The 19,643-nt window shown below is 39.3% G+C and overlaps 2 protein-coding genes and 1 long non-coding RNA gene across 4 annotated transcripts; all 3 read left to right on the top strand.

Moving 5' to 3' along the window:
* LOC135351079 (uncharacterized) lies at positions 1-10,976 on the top strand. Of its 2 annotated transcripts, XM_064549991.1 has the most exons (26): positions 1-151; positions 354-464; positions 573-734; positions 908-1,033; positions 1,840-1,943; positions 2,672-2,773; positions 3,423-3,466; positions 3,544-3,728; positions 3,893-4,005; positions 4,321-4,400; positions 4,579-4,840; positions 4,943-5,042; positions 5,109-5,149; positions 5,457-5,600; positions 5,713-5,925; positions 6,006-6,158; positions 6,481-6,690; positions 7,022-7,201; positions 7,297-7,512; positions 7,703-7,915; positions 8,580-8,789; positions 9,330-9,536; positions 9,619-9,762; positions 10,108-10,293; positions 10,542-10,685; positions 10,837-10,976. In XM_064549991.1, the coding sequence occupies exons 1-25, from the start codon at positions 102-104 to the stop codon at positions 10,562-10,564; spliced, it is 3,579 nt and encodes a 1,192-aa protein (XP_064406061.1). In that variant the 5' UTR covers positions 1-101; the 3' UTR covers positions 10,565-10,685; positions 10,837-10,976. The 2 variants fall into 2 exon arrangements, with proteins under 2 accessions (XP_064406061.1, XP_064406062.1); XM_064549992.1 differs by lacking the exon at positions 8,580-8,789.
* Positions 10,935-13,933, top strand: LOC135351408 (very low-density lipoprotein receptor-like). The gene is made up of 8 exons (XM_064550393.1): positions 10,935-11,043; positions 11,169-11,312; positions 11,499-11,558; positions 12,023-12,157; positions 12,325-12,447; positions 12,614-12,745; positions 13,020-13,139; positions 13,806-13,933. The coding sequence occupies exons 1-8, from the start codon at positions 10,935-10,937 to the stop codon at positions 13,931-13,933; spliced, it is 951 nt and encodes a 316-aa protein (XP_064406463.1).
* A 1,159-nt stretch (positions 13,934-15,092) lies between these two features.
* Positions 15,093-15,623, top strand: LOC135351097 (uncharacterized). The gene is made up of 3 exons (XR_010399387.1): positions 15,093-15,311; positions 15,423-15,479; positions 15,541-15,623. It is a non-coding gene; the product is annotated as an uncharacterized LOC135351097 (long non-coding RNA).
* The last annotated feature ends 4,020 nt before the right edge of the window (positions 15,624-19,643 follow it).

The following is a 19,643-nucleotide window of genomic DNA, read 5'->3' as shown; positions in this document are numbered from 1 at the left end:
TTTGAAGTTAGTGTATATATCTAGCTATCATCTGCTATTATTAATTATATAGTCAGTGCAACTGCATGCATGGTGGAAAAACTGGATAAAGCTCCTCAACAATGACTGTCATTGCTGCATTTTCCTTGATTTTTGTATGCTTGATTTCAAGGTATATATATATGTATCTTTAGCATAATTATTTGTACTCATGGTAAATCTTAAAGCCTCGTTCTTTATAATGTAGTCTCCTTCCTGCATGACATGCATGCATGGTTTACTGTTGGTGTATATTAATTGTATGTCAGTGTGAAGTCAGATCAGTGACTCCTTTAATATGGTCCAATTTATATTTTATTTCCCTCGTCATGCAGCTCTTCCTCACAGCCCCGGTTTGGAAGACCACGTGGCTGCCTTTTAAACAGACTGGATGTCCTTAATTGTACAATTGTGAATACAGCCCGCACAGATGTTCCACAACCAAAGTATGTTGAATTGCATTTGATAGAGAGCGTATACTTTAGTGGTCGAGTTGAGTTAGATTTTTTGAAGGAATCATGTATTATACTTTAACGTCTGTCTATGTCCTCCAGTCAGTATGCTATCTATACCACAAGAATACGTGGGAATCGAAACTCCAGAACTTGTGTGATTCGAAGCAGAGATGACATTGTGCGGCCACTCGATACAATAGGAGGAGACCCACGCGTTTACTACCTCTTTTCACCAGGGAGGTCATTGGCCAACCCAACAAAGTTAGTGTGCATGTTCATTTACACACATCTATTTCAACGTATAGCATGACTGCATGTAGAATGTATGCATCACATATAAGATAATTTATATGAACACATGCATGCATGCGCGCCAGGAGTGCATCGAATATACTTATTAACGGTTAATTGATCATGAACTGATGTTTTTGCAGTTATGGCAACCAGTTTCTAATGAAGTATAGAGTGCAGTGTCCGGATAATCATTTTGCTTTCTTCAATCTCACATCTCTGGAAATTGAGGAGCCGATATGCGAGGATCGTAATTTCCCTCAGCCAAGGTGTGTCAATATACTTATTAGCCAGAATGTCATAAGCATAAACTATGTGATTGTAACTACTGATAGTTAGGTCAGTTTTATTGGTCTGCGTGTGCTTCTATGTGCATAGTGTTCTCCAAACAAAGTATGGCATGCCAGTTTTGCCTTATCCGATAGATTACTTAATGTAACACTTTCTAAAAATGTAGCACCTTTAGTTCCATACATGTACATGATTTATGAAATGCATACTACGTATACCATTTAGTTGGACGTAGATATTATTGCAGGGAAAATTTTATTGATTGCACTAAGGAGTACATGCAATAATTGGTATCTATTTAATGTCGCTGAATTATGCAGACGTTTGAGTTTGAAATAGAGTTATCCAATAACTTATAAAATGCACAAGAACATGCAACGGCATAACTGGCATAATTTAAGTATATAGGCACAAGACAAAGGTAGTGGACCTGCAGAGGCTCCCATGCATACACAAGAGAGCCGCCTGGAGCGAGCCTCTATATAACTATAGCTATAGATACAAAGAACAACAATCATGAAACAACAACAAACATGCAACTATATTAGTATAAGCAGAAATCACGTACTAACGAACAGCACCACGTCACAGAACTCATACAAACAATCACAATAACAGTAACAGGAAGCATAGTTAACCATACAGGAACTATGGTAATCTAATTTTACAAAAAACTAACACGTACGTATTAGACTATCAAATATCTCAATGAATGGTATTTACATGGTGAACAGACCAATGCAACTGTTTGTGTGAAATGATTGATACATGTTTTATTTTGTAGGTGCATCGATTCCCTCCAAGTGAGCAGAGGTGGAGGAGGGTTTGGCTTTATTGAAACCTGTGGCACCAACATTCCCAGTGAACTAGCATCTTCGCTTGATTCTGGTAGGTGTATACATCCACCTCATGAATCTCAAGCTGTAATGATAATAATTATACACTGCATTCTCGCTTAAAAGGCAGGTTTAAAAATCTCCTACTAAAAAAGTTGTCCCCAGTAAGCTTGACCCAATTTGCATGCCATGCATTTAAAGCAGTACGACCTATACATTATTATGATAGTTATACACTTTAGCCTAGATGAGGCACTGCTTTAGTATCTCGAGCGTGTTATGCATATATAACAATTGTCAGATCTAGAGTGTAAACACACCACACTTACATCACTACTCTATTGATCAACAGTTGTAAGACATATAAAATAACATAGGTGTATAATGCAAGTTTTTTTATTTGATAAGTCTTCCATACATACCCACATTTACCACCAGTCCACCATGTGTCACACCACAACATTCACCTCTATCCTGAGCAACTCTTTGCATGACAGCTGCGAAGTCCTGCTCTTTTTGCAGTAGCACCGTGCATTCGATTGTTGCTAGGGGAGGTCCTTTTTTACAGTGCTGCTGTGACATGGCATAATTCAGATACCAAACCCATAATAATTATATGGACCCCATATTTGTCCACTACATATATTGTGGTTACATACCCCTCGGCGACTCTTGCCCTTCATTCTGAGATGTACATTGTGTGGCAATCCATGCACATACATGCACATCACGTATATACTTAGATTCTTTGCTCATTATAAGAATGCACTTTAACTGCAGGTACTATTGAGGTAATCCTGAGGACCAGTGACAGGGGAAGGTTTCCTGGGTTCTCGGCCACTGTAGTGTGTGTGAGCACTGGCTTACTAGCAATGACTGGCAGTAAGTGAATCCTATAGTTACCTTAAACCAGCATACACCTTAAAAGTTGACCCCCCTGACCCCATCGGACATACCCCTGGACAACCACATTGGGCCTGTGAAGGAGGCTATTCATCTACAAGAAACAGCCAGATTATAATTATAATGAGTCCCCAAAATTACAGTTTTAAGTAGTATAATCAAGGGCGTATAAAAGAAGAGAGGGCATGCAACTCCCATATGAGCAGAGTTCAAACGTGGGCGGAGGAATGTGTGCATTTGCATGAAGTGCCAAAAATAGAAATTTTGAGCTCTGCTAGCTACGTATACTGATAGTGGAGTTGCATGCCCTCTCTTCTTTTATACGCCCTTGGTGTAATTATGTTTCAACCAGTGTTACCATATATACAATTACGTTATACTTACATCATAGGACACTGTTCGTAAATTTCTTGTAAGGGGACGTCCAGGCATGCACACTAAATAAGTTTTCTGTGTGTGTAATGGTATAGCAGCTCAGGAGCCTATAACATTAGGAGTAAAAAGGAATCCATGCATGACCATTGTACATGCATGTACAAGCAGTCTGCTAGTGAATTCATAAGTCAAACTCAGGCTAGAAATTAGATTAACACATTCTTTAAATCTTGCTTATACTACTACCATATAGATGATAACAGTGGAGGACAAGGCTCTAATTCACGACAATTGTTTGTAAGTTGGCTGCTCCAGAGATATATCAATAGTACATCACTGTGAATCGTGTATTATAATTATATATATATGCCCAGAGTGCCAGAGTTACGCGTCAAGTGGAGTATGTTAAGCGAATGAAGAGAAGCACTCTCAGTTTGGAGGATGCCACAACCCTGGCCTGCAGTGTGGATGAGGTTAATGTTCCTTTTAATGGTGGCATCACGTACGTCAACAGAGTGGTCACTATTCTTGACATGACGAACATGGCAGTCATACGCAGGTGCAAAATCTAACGTATATATAAAGGGTCAATAAAATTATGTATTTCTGAATTAAGAAGTGTTCATAGAATGTAGCTATTGATCAGTATTGCTATTTTAACAGTTACGTACGTACGTAAGTTACTTAAATGAAATGCTCAAATTCTCAAATTCCCCAAAAAAGGTTGCCATCACCCATCAACAAGCTGGTAGTAATAGATACCAACGGTACCCAGCTGGAATTCATTCGTGAAGCTCCACTGACTAACGATTCTGTCACAATCTTCTCAGGACCTGGTTAGTGGTAGTATAAGTATGGTATAGTACGATAATACCACCTGATTTGTGAATTGTCTGCATGGTTACTAATATTGGCAAATAGAAGCCATGTATGCAAGGTGTAAGACTTCAATTAAGACACTTGTTTGCTTTTATGAAATGCATAATTATATCAACTTCATAATTTGAGGTAATGTCGGTATGACATTGATTTTCATTCGGTGTTCTCACACATGAGTGAAGCATTATAAAATCTACTATGACTTGAGGGTACTATGAAGTCGGCATATATATACCCTAGTCTTTAGAGTACTATCCCTTCAATCGATGCAGGTCCATTAACTAGAGCTGGAGTGTTTGTCTTCTTCACATCATTTACGACCCTCCCTGAGTTGGGGAACACACCACCGGAGGTTAGTCATCACAATTCATTTTTGTTTGAAACCATTTGGGTTTGATGAGAGGTCTCAAAGTACTTCATTACCCTACCATTACGTACTAGCATTACGTACTAGCACTACAGTATGCAGTATTGACAAGTCCCTTTCCAAAATACATTTGTAACGGTTCCTTCCATGTGCATGCTGACAGGCTGTAATCCCTGCTGCTCGCGTGGCGGATGTCACTGGTATCCTCCTGGCTGCACATTCGAGGCTGGCACTTGAGGGTAATGGTGAGGCCTTAACCCTCGATGAGTTGGAACCACCCCCCATTGACTTGGACGGCCTCGGAATAGAGGACGATGATACTGGAGATAATGTTACCACAGCCAATCCTCGGTTTGCAAGACATACTCCTGAAAGATCTCGTCGAATAAGACGTTTAACTGAGAACATACAGCCTGTGCAATGCAGTGAGTATCCGTATCCTGCTAATTTTCCTTCAATATTATATCTGTATTAAGTATTGCATCTACTGTGCCACAAACTGTATACTTTTTGTGTTGTATATACAGACTACACTAACAATGATGTTGGGCTTGCTGTATTGAATCAGATGACAATCAACCCCGTCCTGATCACTATTATAGACGTAATATTCAACTGCACAGAGAGGCAAGTATATGTAGTGTATGTATGTATGTGATGACTATACTGTGTTTGCTTCTGTATATCGTGCAGGGAACAGCCAGGAAGAATTCAAGAGATTATTGAAAGCATCGGTAAGGGTCTTTACCTGAGTACGTATACATTATAGATATCACTGACAAAAGGTGATATATAGTTGAGTGTGTTTTATAGTTCATGATCATAATTATGCTTCCTGGTATCTGCTGTGGCTGCATTAATTTGTAATTTCATCATTGTTTTTTACGTGGTATAACAAACCCCCCTCTCTATAGTAACACCTTCGAAATATCTCTCAGGGTAAGCTTTCTTTTTTTTATACCACGTATTAAAATCAACGTTAACTATATATAATTATAGCTAACAGCTATAAGTGAGTTTTATTTAGACTCTCCTTTCCAGCCATTGACTTTCGATTCACCCAAGATGAGTACTTGGTGAGAGAGGATGTGGGGAATGTAACAGTTTGTCTGGAAATAGCCACTGAGGGGTTTTTACCCAGAGATGTGGTTGTGAGTCTGGTCACAGTAAACGGAAATGCTACAGGTATACTATAACATGAACTTCTTTCGCATCATGCATGTTGTGCTTGAATATGGCTAAAATCTATAATTAGTTATGCGTATATCGTAAACAGTTTTTTGACATTTCTTCTCAGAACCTGAGGACTATAGTTTTGTAAATACCACCTCGACGTTTTTCAATGCCACTGCTCAAGGCGGGCCAGGATCTCTGATGTGTATCCAGATAGATATATTCAATGACAATCTGATAGAGTTTGACGAGATGTTCGTGGTGACAGCTGACTCACCTGATACCAATGTTAACACCACCTTTATTATGGCCACTGTCATCATCTTGGACGAGGATGGTGAGAAATGATAGGGTGTGTATTTCGTAGGCTGCATGGGTATCCTGCAATGCATAACTTCTGTGGTTTTGTTTATGCAGTAATGTTCCAGATCACTAATTCGCCAGGCTCATTCACAGTCACTGAGACTGCTAGTACGCTCGCTGAATCCATTGTTGTGTCACTGCTTGTGGGAACTCTACCCTTTCCAGTGGAGATTGTTCTTAATGACATTGGAACAGCCAAAAGGAGTGGTAAGAGATTCTTACGTATTATATATATGTAAATGGATTTGTGTGTATCATTGAATGGGTTAAGTTTTCATTCAACTAATAATTCTAACGCTTTACATGGCAGCAATCAATCATAAATAATTATATTTGAAAATATCAGGGACACCAAAAAAACTTGAAATACACGAACGTATAGCTATAGGATCCTTGCCTGTTTTAAATGCGAGTGTGTACTTTGAAGTACAATGATTATGTATATAATTATATAAGTCGTCACGATAGTTCAGATAATTCATACAAATTGCTTTAGTAATGTTCTATCATTGGCTATCACTTTTATTAGATGGAGATTTTACCGCTCCGCTCGTCCTAACGTTTGATACTGGTTCTGGTCCTGGCGTCTCCTCTTCTGCTCAAGTAACCATTCTGCGGGACCTACTGGTGGAGGAGGAGAATGAGACTCTGATATTGCAGCTGACCACAATGCCTCTGGCTCGTTTGGCATTCCCTGTGGGAGAAGACTTAGTAGAGGGAACTATTATGGATGTCGATGGTAATGAACAGAAGTGTGTGTATTGTACCTTGGTTCACAGTAAGGCTAAAATTACAAAGAGTATAATTATATCGACTTGACTCCTGATCATGATTACAATCATGTATGGCATAAACTAAAACATGCATAAATATAGCTGCACCACTTTAATTGCTAATCTCTTCGATCATGCTTGCAATCCATTCTGCTGTAACTAAATGTAGTCAATTATTTCTAGACTTAGTTTAGTGTTACTATAATTATTGTTACTAAAATTATAGAGTTTGTGAACTACTGTAACAGTGTTGGTATATCATAAAACAAATTTTAAATTTAATCATATTTTTTGTAGTGCCTATTTTTCAGTTGGTGGCTGAGACCAACTTCACCGAAGAAAGTAATACAATTGTGCAGCTGTGTGTTGAGCTCGTCCAATCAACGCTCACGTTTCCAATTGATGTACTCGTTCAAGATGGAACACAGATGGCAACTTTGTTTGGAATATTCTTTCCTGACAACAGACTTGCTACCAGTAAGCATACTAAATTCTGAAGGAGTATTTCTATGTAACATATATATATATAGTAATAATCCTGTATGTGAATGTTTTATCATTCTCACATACAGTTGGGGAAGACTACCTGAGCTTTGGAACCACATTGACCTTTGAGGCTGGTTCTGGACCAGGCACCAAGTTCTTTGTAAATGTCTCTATACTTCAAGATGTACCCATTGAGATTGATGAGGTAATTATTGTGGTTGCTTCTATACTCTCAACTCGAGGAGAGTTTTCATCTGGGGGAGACACTGATGTCACAACTATCACTATTATTGACAACGAGGGTGAGTGTTATGTATCTGTAGTACACATTTTATTAATTTTGCGTCAACACTGAAAACTACCTTATTATATGTTGGAGTGTGCATGGTCACATTAATGTTGTGCAAGTTGCCGCATTGGCATATAGTTGTCTCACTGGCTTTTATTAAAGAATGCTTTCGATGTACATGTAAGTTATACTTTTGCTTTCAGCTGAAACGGTGGTGTGTCTCGAACTCACTGAGCCTGAAAACGGAACGATCACATATTCCATTAACCAACCACCCCCTTTCCCGCTTGGCACTGAGGCTAAGTACACTTGCAACCTTGGCCTAGGACTGGAAGGAGGTGATGTTCTGAGGGTGTGTCTCGGCGATGTAGTCAACACTGTAGGACAGTGGAATGGTGCTGCACCTCAGTGCAATGGTAGGTGTAGACTACATATACGTAGTAGTACGTATAGGAGTATGTGAAATATGCTTTTGATTGATATAAGAAGACATACAGTATACCGGTGGATACTGTCACAGATTATACAGAGTGGAGCCTGGCATGGCTCCGCCCAGTTTAGTATACTTGTATTCTGCTTTTGCAATTGTCGGGATTCTATAGGTACAGATAATTGGAGGTTAAATATATAGAGGGAAGATATGATTATACGTAGTGTTGAAAAACTCTAGATTATACAGATCGCAATCTCTTGCTCTATAGATTCAGCTATAATTCTAGTAATTTTCCTAGCAATAACCAGTGCTTTCAGTTCGAAATTTGTTGTCAAAATTTGTCTACAGAGTGCCAAACTATCACGGCGGTCAAATTAGAAACTGCAGAAACAGTACAGATATATAGTTCTATACCACCGTATTTCAGTCTGCATGGATACATTCTTCCACCCTTGCCTGCATGGTTATCTTTTGATTCAATTGTGTGCATATTATTATATATGCATGCCATGGTACTACTCTATCTGTATAATCTCTAGAGTTCTAGCTGTGCTTGTAAATATGTCATAAAATGTGTTATTATTGTTAAATTATACTTGTATTATGACAATGATTTTGTACTCTCTTTCTATAATTTGTTTGTGCAGCTATAAGATGCCCAGCACTAGAAGCGCCGGACAATGGAATTGTTGAATACAGTATACCGGAAGTTTTACTAGATCTATTCAGTTTCGGAACAGAGGCAAACTTCATCTGCTCATTTGGGTTTGCTCTCATTGGTGAACCTGTCAGTGTGTGTGTTGGCAATGGCAGCAGCTCCATGGGAGTGTTTGATACATATGTACCAGCTTGCCAACGTAAGAACAAATACAGGATATATAAAATGTATAACACGTATGTAGTACGTATAGGAAATGGTTCCAAATGTTTATTCTTAAAGGTCCTTGTTTTCCCTCTTGATAAAATAAAGATGAATGTACAGACCAGGTGTAATTCGTACAACAATAAATAATGTAGTAATTCAAAGTTCCAATTTTTTGAGGGATATGGGAGAACATAATTATGTTCCCTTCTTAATTGGCCCTCTTCTGCATACCCCTTAAGCTTTACAAAAGGTCAATGTACCCTCTAGTATAGCCATCATGCATCGAAAGGACATATACCGTATAGCGCGAAATTTTCGAGGCACTTATAATTCGTGGATTGGCCTCTAAAAGCCATTTCGTTGCACAATGTTCGCGGAATGACTGCTTACCGGAAGCCCTTAAATCAATTTTCGTGGACTTACTTTTCATGTAGAATTCTAACCCACGAAATCCGCGGAAATTAAGCCCTCAAAAATTTCGCGCTATACGGTATACACTGTATAATTATAATGTCATTAATTCTACATGCAGCTATTACCTGTGAGACTCTTTCAGCACCCGAGAATGGAACGGTGTCCTACAGCACAGATAATAACAATATAGGTGCCTTTAGTTTTGGAACAGAGGCTTATTTCAGCTGTGACGTAGGGTTCTCTCTGGTTGGTAATGAGACAAGGACTTGTGGCGATGGCAATATGACAGTGGGGGAATTCAATGGAACAACACCAGCTTGTGAAGGTATATTCTAATTATGTAAATTGCATCGGTATTGTGATGGCAGCTATATACATAATTAAGTGCATGATTTTACAATGCGCAGCCCTAGGTAGCATCAATGGAGGTGCTGCTGCAGATGTGGTCATGTTTCGTGAGGATGCTGGCAATGTGACTGTCACGTTTCAGCTGGTTGGTGATGTTGCGGATCGAGCTTTTGTCGCTGATGTACAAAACATTAATACCACAAGTGAGTGAACCAATACGTATTATTATGCCCAGAACTACTTTAAATGCATGAGCATGGGACGCTTTTACATGTAAAGTTACCAATGGTCTTTATAATTATACGAGAGAAACTAATTGTGTTTGCCAGGTTTCAAAGACAACAGGATACTCGTTTTATTGTATATATAGACTTTACGTAACTCTGCATGTTAGGCTAATCACTGTTCCTACACCGTTGTGCCGCGTACAGACAGATTATCTTACTAAGGAATGTTCATTATAATTAGCTATTCACATTTTGGTGTTACTTTCCTATTGCATGTATGTATAATAATTATATGCAATCCCATCTGCTGCATTCATGCAGGTGGTGTGGACTACTCATTCGGAGATCCTACATCTAGCGTCTCTAGTAACAATACCAGAGCACTAGTGAGTGTTCCCATTGAGATCTTTGAAGATGTTGTTGCTGAATTTGATGAAGTTTTTATGCTCACCATTTCGTCTGGCTTGTTCAATACCAGCATTACTGTCATCATTCTGGACAATGATGGTGGGTTTGTACGTACACCCAGCGTAGCTCAATCTTTAGTGTAATACTACACTTACTAACACCTTTTAATCTAGTTTATCACATCTTCCACTGTAACTACATGTATACGTTTGTGATGTTTACATGCCAATTGCAACTGCATATAAATTATAGCCAGACCTCTTGTCGTGCTTCAATTTTCCCTGCATGTCCATTCATTAGCTGCATGGTATATAACTGCATGTTACCACGTACAACTTTTTTTGCAGTGTTCATCGTGTTTCCATTTTGAGTACCTGTACTCGATGTCTTTGAAAACTTCAACACAAACATCAATTTTATTGACCTTCAAACATTCAATCAATTTCCTTTTATTCTCACTATATACTTCACCAATAACGGCTCTGCTATAGGTAAGTCAGTGCACTTGTGAACTAATATGAATTGTCGGAGACTTCCGCTCTCAATTCTTGTGCCTTCAAGTTCAGTTTCGCTCTAAAATTATACGTATTAATGTGCCCACAAAGTTGCATTAGTTGTGTCATACTTGTTTCTAATCCACAGAGAATGAAGACTTTAGCATACACCCAGTATTCCTGTACCCTAGCACTTCTCAGGAGGGATCGAGGAACACCACTCAGCTAATTATTCTGAATGATGATATGGTTGAGATGAACGAGACTATCCTTCTGTGGCCACACTCCTCTCCTATTGGACGGCTGGCTTTCAATGTCGATGATGTAGTCAATGTCACCATTATTGATGATGACGGTAGGTGTATTTGCATTGCCACAATGCTATAATATTATACTGATGACAATAATACAGTGTGCATGAATGTCAAAGTGTATTTCTGCTATTATTGTGTGAACACACACACGTATGCACGCACACAGTCCCCTTATTCTCAGTATTACCAGGAGCTACTTCGGCAGCTGAGAGTGACACAACCATTGTTAACACCATACAGCTCGTGGAAGGAGTGTTGACGTACCCTATAGCCATCACAATTCAAACAAACGTTACTGTCGTTTCTCCTGGTAATGCATTTAGTTGATGTGATTCAACCATCACCATGCAGGCATATTCCTACCATTATACTATAGGGGAAATATCAAATTACCCTCCCTACTGAGAACTTACTGTGTGTAGCTTCCTCATTAAAGATCACGGTAGCACACTTTAGATCTAGTTGAAAATATACGATTCACAAATTGTATTGACAGAATCATTAAACACAGATCCCATGTGTCTTCAAACTCGTGGAACAATTCCTGAGAGTGTCTGTAAGTTTTAATCATTGCTGTATACAGTTTTGCCACTGGAGCTAAATAAATGCCTCACATGTGCGTAGTATAAATGTGCTTAATGTTCGCAGATATCGCAGTTGACACTAGTCACACTTTGTTCTTGTAACAGCAGTAGACAACAGAAACAGCATAACACTCATAACCTAATCATAACCTAGCTTGCACAAAACTCAAGAACTTATATACAGAACACATATAACTCTAGAATGTTCTACCTAGTTATCTAATGTCAAAGTTCAGCAACAGCTACAGTTTTAGAACAAACATTAACTAGATGTACAGTCTAAGTGAAGAGTTCACCTAATCACTACACTTGTGGTTTACCACTTGATCAATTACTTCCTCTAATACTTAATATTTGTGTGAACTCTCTTATTGGGGCTGCCCATAATAATTATTTAGCTTGAGATACGTTAGCCGTTTATTCTTTTTTCATTCAGTCTGCCCTGGTGGCTCTATCTATTGCGAGAATGGAGAGCCAGCCTCTGAAAGCTCTTGCCTGGCCATTGAGCGTTACTGTGATGGACAAGTGGACTGTTCCAATGGGAGGGATGAATCTGCTGAATTCTGTGGAAGTAAGAAACTACAAAGATTAGTTGTTTGCCACATAGCTGGTGCTGCAATATTACAATCCCTACAATGGTTGTGTATATCCCAAGAATGTATCCCTCCATGCATCCTATAAACTATGTAAACATAAATAATTCCCTGATCTCAATCAATCATAATAACTTTTTGTCAGACTGTAGTCCTGGGACATTCATATGTCCTGGAGATCCTGAATTCACTTGTGTAAGCAATACTCTGGCGTGTGATGGAAGGGTGGACTGTCCTAATGGAGTAGATGAGTCTCCCGAGGCATGTGGTAAGCTGGTAGATTCAAAATTGATTAAGTATGATGCTGGAAAGGTGTTGCTACTACAGACTTGAAGCTCGCAAGATTACCCAGAACACTTACAGTGTAATTGAATACTTATGGATATAATTATGAGCTCATTGTGACAAATGTATTATTTTCACTTCTCTCTCAGGTTGCCCTGTACAGACACAGTTACCGCTTTGCCGCTTCAATAATGGGATCACACAGTGCATGCTGGGTGTGTTCTTGTGTGATGGGATAGTAGACTGTGATGATGGGTTTGATGAGAGTACAACCTTGTGTGGTGAGAATGATGATCATATTTATTGCGCCAAGTTGGTAGAAGCTTGGAAAGTGTATAAATAATATAGTCAGTTTTTGAGGATATGATGCCATAATAATTAGAAGATTAAAAGTTGTGCCCATTATAGCTAGAGAAGATTGTGTGTTTTAGTTGCGTGTGCATGCATCCTTAAATCACTCGTTTTGCGTGAAAATTAGAAAATAGAGTGTGCATGTATGGCTTGTTGACTGATTCTGGAATCAGAATCAAAAATCATAACTTTTCTGTTGTTTAGGGTGTCCTCAAGGCACTGCCAACTGTGCTAACAGTACTCAGTGTGTGTCTTTTGATTGGTTCTGTAATGGAGCTCAAGACTGTGAAAATGGTGGAGATGAGATACCGCAATTGTGTGGAAGTGAGTCACATTGGAGATCCATGACACAATTAACATGCAGTTATACGATTGTTTGGTATCATTTTATGCTTAATGTCAGACGAGGGAAGCACCAATGACAAGCACCATAAACTGACATATTTGGCCCGGAACAATAAGTTAAAGACACCACCCAAATGGAAGGGGTGCCCTGGCTGAGGAGAGCACTCCCTGAGTGGGTCCCTTATAGAGGGTGCAACTCCCTATAATTATCTAAAGGTGAACCCCCTTAATCGAGCTGGCTGTGCCCCCAGCCCGAACTTGTGGTATGAAATTATCCCCCCCCCTCAGCGATTAGAGGAAGGTGGAATGAAAGAAACTTTGTTCTGACACACTTTTTTGCCAATATACTAATACTGTACTGCACATGCGCAGTCATTCACAAGACCACATTAACCTCTAAGAACCTCTCAGTCCTTCTGCTGCCATTAACCACTGTTTAGCCAGTGCTCTCACAAAACACACTTTATCAACTAAGTAAATATCATTTTAAATTTGGGTTTTCTATGATCAGTGTATAGTACTTTTTTTCGTTTGAATGACTCGTAAAAGTGTGCGTATAATTATATAGAATTGGCAAAAAGGGTAACCTATATACAATTATAGTGTGATTTTTCATGCACATTTAAAGTTGTGTTCTAACCGTAGATTGCCCAACTGACGAGATTCTATGTCCAAACACTACCACAGTGTGTTTGAGTAACCTTCAACTGTGTGACGGTATCGAGGACTGTCCTGGAGGCACTGATGAGGCATTTGAATTCTGTGGTACATAATAATTATTATAAGTCCATAATTGTCATTGTAATGGCTGTTTAATCTACTGCCAGGAGCATGGGTGCATGTATATAATTATGTTGCACACAATGAAACTTGAACGGAAGCACAATTCGGTTCTAATCCCACTCTGGAATGCAACTTCCTTTCTCCTCTATTGTAGTTACTCAATCACGAGACGTTAGTGTTAAGCGTATATATACATACTGCGTGAATAGTGACAGAGCTCTTTTTTGTTACTAAACAAACGTACATGTTTACAGGGTTGAATTCCAAATGGGCTATCTATATGCAGTATATTAGTCAACGCAGTGGCGGATCCAGAGGGGTTCTTTGGGTTCAATTGAACCCCCCTTTGAGAAAGAAGTGAGTGGGAGGCTCAAAACTAGTTAGCAAGTTGTTCCTTTCTTACTAGCTTTCACATGCACTTCTCACTTACCTTTAGTCCTTGTTAGTCCTGCGAAGCTTTGTCTGTGCAGTTTCAGTGACAATGAAGGCTAAAAACTCTCCAGTGTAGTGCATGCAGACTGCTTATGAAAAGTGATGATATTTTTTTTAGGACAAAAATTCGGTGTGTTAATGCGCATGCTCATGCACTGTTTCGAAGAGTGACGACCTTTTTTTAGGTAAATTTAACAGTTCTTGACCCGCTCAGAGCCCTGGGGAACCCCCCTTTCAAGAATCCCAGATCTGCCACCGCAACGTGTATTTAAGTCACTATAATGATATACACAGCGCTGTAATATTGCTAGGTACAATGAGCAGTGACTTAATAATTTAAGTCACTGCACATGCACTCATTTTTGTCCTGAGGAGTCGCACGCACCAATGGCATTCATTTGAAATCTTTGACAGCATGTGACTTAATTATACTAGTTCCAATAACCAGTCAATGTATATCCCACAAGAACCGTTCTATAGCTCCTGCATGGTAATAGGTGGTTGTGTCTTAGTGTATAGAATGGTATGGAACTGCATAGTAAACGCAATCCTGACAAAACATCATTGTTATACTTGTTCTTAGGGAGTGGTTTGCCACTGGGCTACAGCTGTGCTGATGGTTCTGACTGCTTCATCCCTTTTGGTTTCATATGCAATGGTGTGGAAGACTGCTCTAATGGAAGAGACGAAGAGAATTGCAGAACAAATAGTGCGTACTCTATAGTTACTATAATTTATATTATATATAAATTATATGCCGGAAACTTGTACATGCTGATGATTTCGACAAGCTGGTGTGAGTTTAAAGTCTAATCAATGTGTTTCTGTTCCAAGCAATGAATTGTCTGAAACAACTTGGGATCAGCAGGAGATTGATGGAATGATTGCTCGGTCACCCAGTACAACACTGTAATCACAGACAGTATTCAATTGTTGGTGAATGCTTTTTTCACCAACTCACCAACTATATTATAATTATAACATAGCATATGCAAAACTATAATTATGATTACATGTTGCTCACTTAATAATAACCCCTGTTGACAGTTCTACAATGTTTTGGAGGAGGCTCAACTGGTCAAGTGTCCATACCACAATCAAACTGTGAGTCACTCCACTCAATAACAAATAAACCAACCACACGGTCATCTTTTTTAAATTTCAGTCTGTCCTGGGGGCACTGTCTACTGTGAGGATGGAGAACCAGCCTCAGGCGCTACTTGTGTACTGATTGATAATTTCTGTGATGGCAATGTAGACTGCTCCAATGGGAGAGATGAATCAGAGGAGTTCTGTAGTGGTAAGTGTCTCGAATGTATAAACTATATCCATGGAGACTGATAGTAAATGTGCTACTGCATGCATGTAACATACAATATTAGGCACATTTTCATGCCGTTATAAAACCTGTATTGCTGTGTGCCAAGTTATCAGTCTTTTGTATAATGTGATTGAAATTAAGATTCTCAGGAAGGAAAGAGCACACATTTAATTTGCCTACAGAATGTGGTGAAGGGTTTTTGCAGTGCTCAGTAATCGATTCTCAGGGTGAGAATCAGTGTTTCAGCAATACCGCCGCATGCAACGGGGAATCTGACTGCCAAACCGGATATGATGAATCTGTGGACCTTTGCGGTAAATAAATATCATTGCATGCTGTCAAGCTAAAAGATGTTTTACCTATCATACATTCACATTCAAAATTACCATTATAATTATTGCTTTTGAAAGGCTTGTGCATGCATGGGGAACCGGATACTGTTTGTACAGTTGGATTTTTCCACCGATTTACTTTCAAATTTGTTACCAGCATGTTTAAAATGTCACGTGTCTTTGTTTTTGGCTGTGTGGTATATATATCAGTGTATCCATAAGAGTAATCAGTATCTATTGATGACAGTGTGAACTATATACGTATTCATATACTGCTCAATGCAGGCTGCCCCAACATAGAAGATTTGCGAGTTTGCAAGTTCCTTGACGGTAGCACTCAGTGTATCTCGAGCAGTCTGGTATGTAATGGAGAGATAGACTGTGAAAACGGGGAGGATGAGAGTGTGGACATCTGTGGGCAAATTGTCAACAGTAAGCAATTGGCTGTTGCAAGAATTGTGGTGTTACCTTATAATTATACTATTGCACGTATACTCTATAGTCGAGATACTTGGTTGTTCCCTGTATTGACATGGTTTTAATTATTAGATCTTCCCATTTGCCCTTTGGGTAGTGCACCCTGCAATGAAGAAGCTTCGGAGTGTCTGGTATTTGAGCAATTCTGTGATGGAATACCAGACTGCAGTAACGGTACGGACGAGAGCAATGTAATGTGTGAAAGTAAGTGATCATTGCCCATGTAGATAAAACGACTGATGTTTCTTTACACTATCAGATTGTACCGCTGGTTTTCTCTCTTGCAATAATGATAACAACACTTGCATAAGCAATATGTTAATTTGTAATGGACAGCTGGATTGTCCCAATGGCAAAGATGAGTCATCGTTTATCTGTCAAGGTATAAGAAATGCACGCACAGTGAAAAATCAGAAAGCACTTGTTGGAATTTCTCAAAAGCGGGACTTATATGAATTTGAATGTATTCTACGTATTAATGATAGATCTAGTATCTCGATCATTTTCATGCAGGACCTATTGGACTTGGCTTCAGTTGTGGCGATGAGAACAACTGTTTTCTTCCTTTTCCGTATGTCTGTGACGGGGAACCAGACTGTCCCAATGGAAACGATGAAATCGGCTGCAGTAAGTGACACGATTTTGTACAATTCGCACTATTGTTTTGCACTTTTTAACGTATCTCCAAACACAGATTCACGGTGCCCCAGTGTTGGACCTGATTTTCCTATACCATTGCCACAATTTTTCTGTAAGTTTGTCTGTTCAATGCTTCACTGCACAACTTGTCCCAATACGTCCTGTGGGTCGAGACATGTACATGCAGAGGAGGTTCGACAGGCGCGGTGCAGCAAAAACATATGACGTGGGCGGGGCCTGGGCGGATAATTATTGCTCAAGCAAAGGCTAATTGCTTGAGCTGCACCGCGCCTGTCGTACCTCCTCTGATGCTTACACTTTTTTAATTTATGAGGATTGAGGTATGCATATAGTTGCAAACACAGTGACATGTTATACAGTCTATAATAGTACGTTGAAAAAAGTTTGCAAAGCTCCACACGACCAATTTTGTTGTATATTCTGGTGACTCCAAATGAAAATTACTGCATATTACGTTGTGTTTATATTACACTAGGTTGTATTACGTTGTATTTATATTACACTAGGTTGTACTCCACCATGCAGAGGAGGTACGTCAGGTATGGTGCAGCTCAGCAATTAGTCTCCCACATACAACGTTATTGCCGAGTTCAATCAGAGGCTAATTGCATTCTATCTAATTGCACGTATGAGCATAGATACTCGTGTATCTATGGTAATCCGTATGAGGGACACAAATGTTTCATACTAACATTTGCACCAACGAAAATTACCCGCTTATACAACATGCATGCTTGAGGATGTATACATTAAAAAAATCATGTTTATTAGCTGCATGTATAGTAAACCTGAGGAAGTGTAGTTGCTATAGGCATGAGCCACGGTCAAGATCAATTAGTGGTCAATTAGTGATGTGCAGAAGCGACTAATCATACACTCCCAGGAATGACTTATACAGCTAAGAAGCCATACTATATACACAATGTCGGATTATCTTACATATTTTCACGAGTATTAATTTCTGCTATTTCTGCGAATGAGAGTAAAATCGCAAACATTTGTACTCGCAGATAATTGGAAAATGCAATGAATCCTCTCATTAAAACCACTTGCGAGTACATAGAACGCTATAAAGTTTCACAACTTGAGCAGGATTTAGCAGAATTTAATACCAGCTAAACAGTGAAAACGCAAACAAATCTACCTGTGAAAATATGTCGGTATTCAAAACCCCTAACTCAGTTAACCTTTACCTACTGAATGATTCTCGTTACAATTTCAATCTCTGCTACCTCACCTGATTCACGTATAATAATTATACAGATTTCTGTAACATTTCGCACTCTTTTTTTCCATTGGTAACCCAATCCAGCCACACCCAGTGAAACCCCTCCATAATGGCCAGAATGTGTATGAGATTCTTAATGTTTTTGGCGTACTCTTGGAACTGCAGTACGACATCTATATCAGGACATGATGAGGTTGTAGCGTACACCCTCACAATAACGTCTCAGGGGTACTGAAACCTTAAAAGGCGAGGGGCACAGGGCTCTTTGAACGCCGGTTTTAAGATCCCCCATACATGTTTGGGTGAGGGGGCGCGCCAAAACACGAGCGAAAATTATATACATGCCTCGATTTTAGCAACTTTGTGCGCTCTCTGATGGACACAGCTAATGCAGGGCACACGTTCACGACTCAATAACTATGGGGTGCCGTTTGTGTCAAAACACCATGTGTCAAAACTGCCTGTTTAATTAAATACATCAAAATCCACTTCACTGTATCCCTAAATCAGGCTCAACGCTTTAGTAAGTCGGCCTCCCGCTTTACTAAATTCAGGCTTGCGCTTATTAATGCCACACCCATAATGCTATATTCATTATTAATTTGTGAGCCTGATTTATTAAAATTGGGAGACCGAATACAGAGAGTGGATTTTCACATACATTAAACATGCAGTTTTGACACACCCAGCTAAGATTAACCATACCCCTATACGAAAACTGCATGCGCACAAAGTAACGTGATATCCTAACAATTGCTTGTCTAAGGAATACATTCAAACTCATACACATGCATACACTCGTACCCACATATATACGCACACTCACGCAAAATCTGGATGCAATCCAATCATGCTAACTCAGCACTTTCCTTGCATGTGAGCAAATCGCAATTGATGACGTTTCCACATCCATTATACGTCATGCACAGAATTTCATGATGTCATTGTTCGCTGTTAGCATTTACTAGCTGATTACTAGTAATTTTACGACATCCACGTGCGAGTGTTACTTTGTGCACAGTGTTTACATAAAGCTATTGGTAGTTTGACACTCTTCAAATTCTCTTGTTAATTAAGTGTTTTAATGTGTGAGCCGAGGATGAACTTGAGGTTAACGTCAAGTGTGTTATTGTAACAGAGAACCCATCATAGTGCACCGTATTAAAACAATTTATCTTAGCTAGGTGTGTTCCAAAAGATTTAGTGCTGTCACTTTATCTTATCTCGAACGTTGTGTACAGCCTACCATG

This window comes from Halichondria panicea, chromosome 17 (assembly GCF_963675165.1).
Source record: "Halichondria panicea chromosome 17, odHalPani1.1, whole genome shotgun sequence".
NCBI lineage: Eukaryota > Metazoa > Porifera > Demospongiae > Suberitida > Halichondriidae > Halichondria > Halichondria panicea.
This window is presented reverse-complemented; position numbering and strand designations above follow the sequence as displayed.

Bases quoted from the DNA above. Each gene is read 5' to 3' on its own strand.
- LOC135351079 (XM_064549991.1), top strand. From the start codon at position 102: ATGACTGTCATTGCTGCATTTTCCTTGATTTTTGTATGCTTGATTTCA. The intron at 6,159-6,480 runs GTAAGAGATTCT...CACTTTTATTAG, and splicing joins TGGAACAGCCAAAAGGAGTG to ATGGAGATTTTACCGCTCCG. The intron at 9,763-10,107 runs GTGAGTGAACCA...GCATTCATGCAG, and splicing joins ACAAAACATTAATACCACAA to GTGGTGTGGACTACTCATTC.
- LOC135351408 (XM_064550393.1), top strand. From the start codon at position 10,935: ATGGTTGAGATGAACGAGACTATCCTTCTGTGGCCACACTCCTCTCCT. The intron at 11,313-11,498 runs GTAATGCATTTA...TTGTATTGACAG, and splicing joins CGTTACTGTCGTTTCTCCTG to AATCATTAAACACAGATCCC. The intron at 12,746-13,019 runs GTGAGAATGATG...TCTGTTGTTTAG, and splicing joins TGAGAGTACAACCTTGTGTG to GGTGTCCTCAAGGCACTGCC.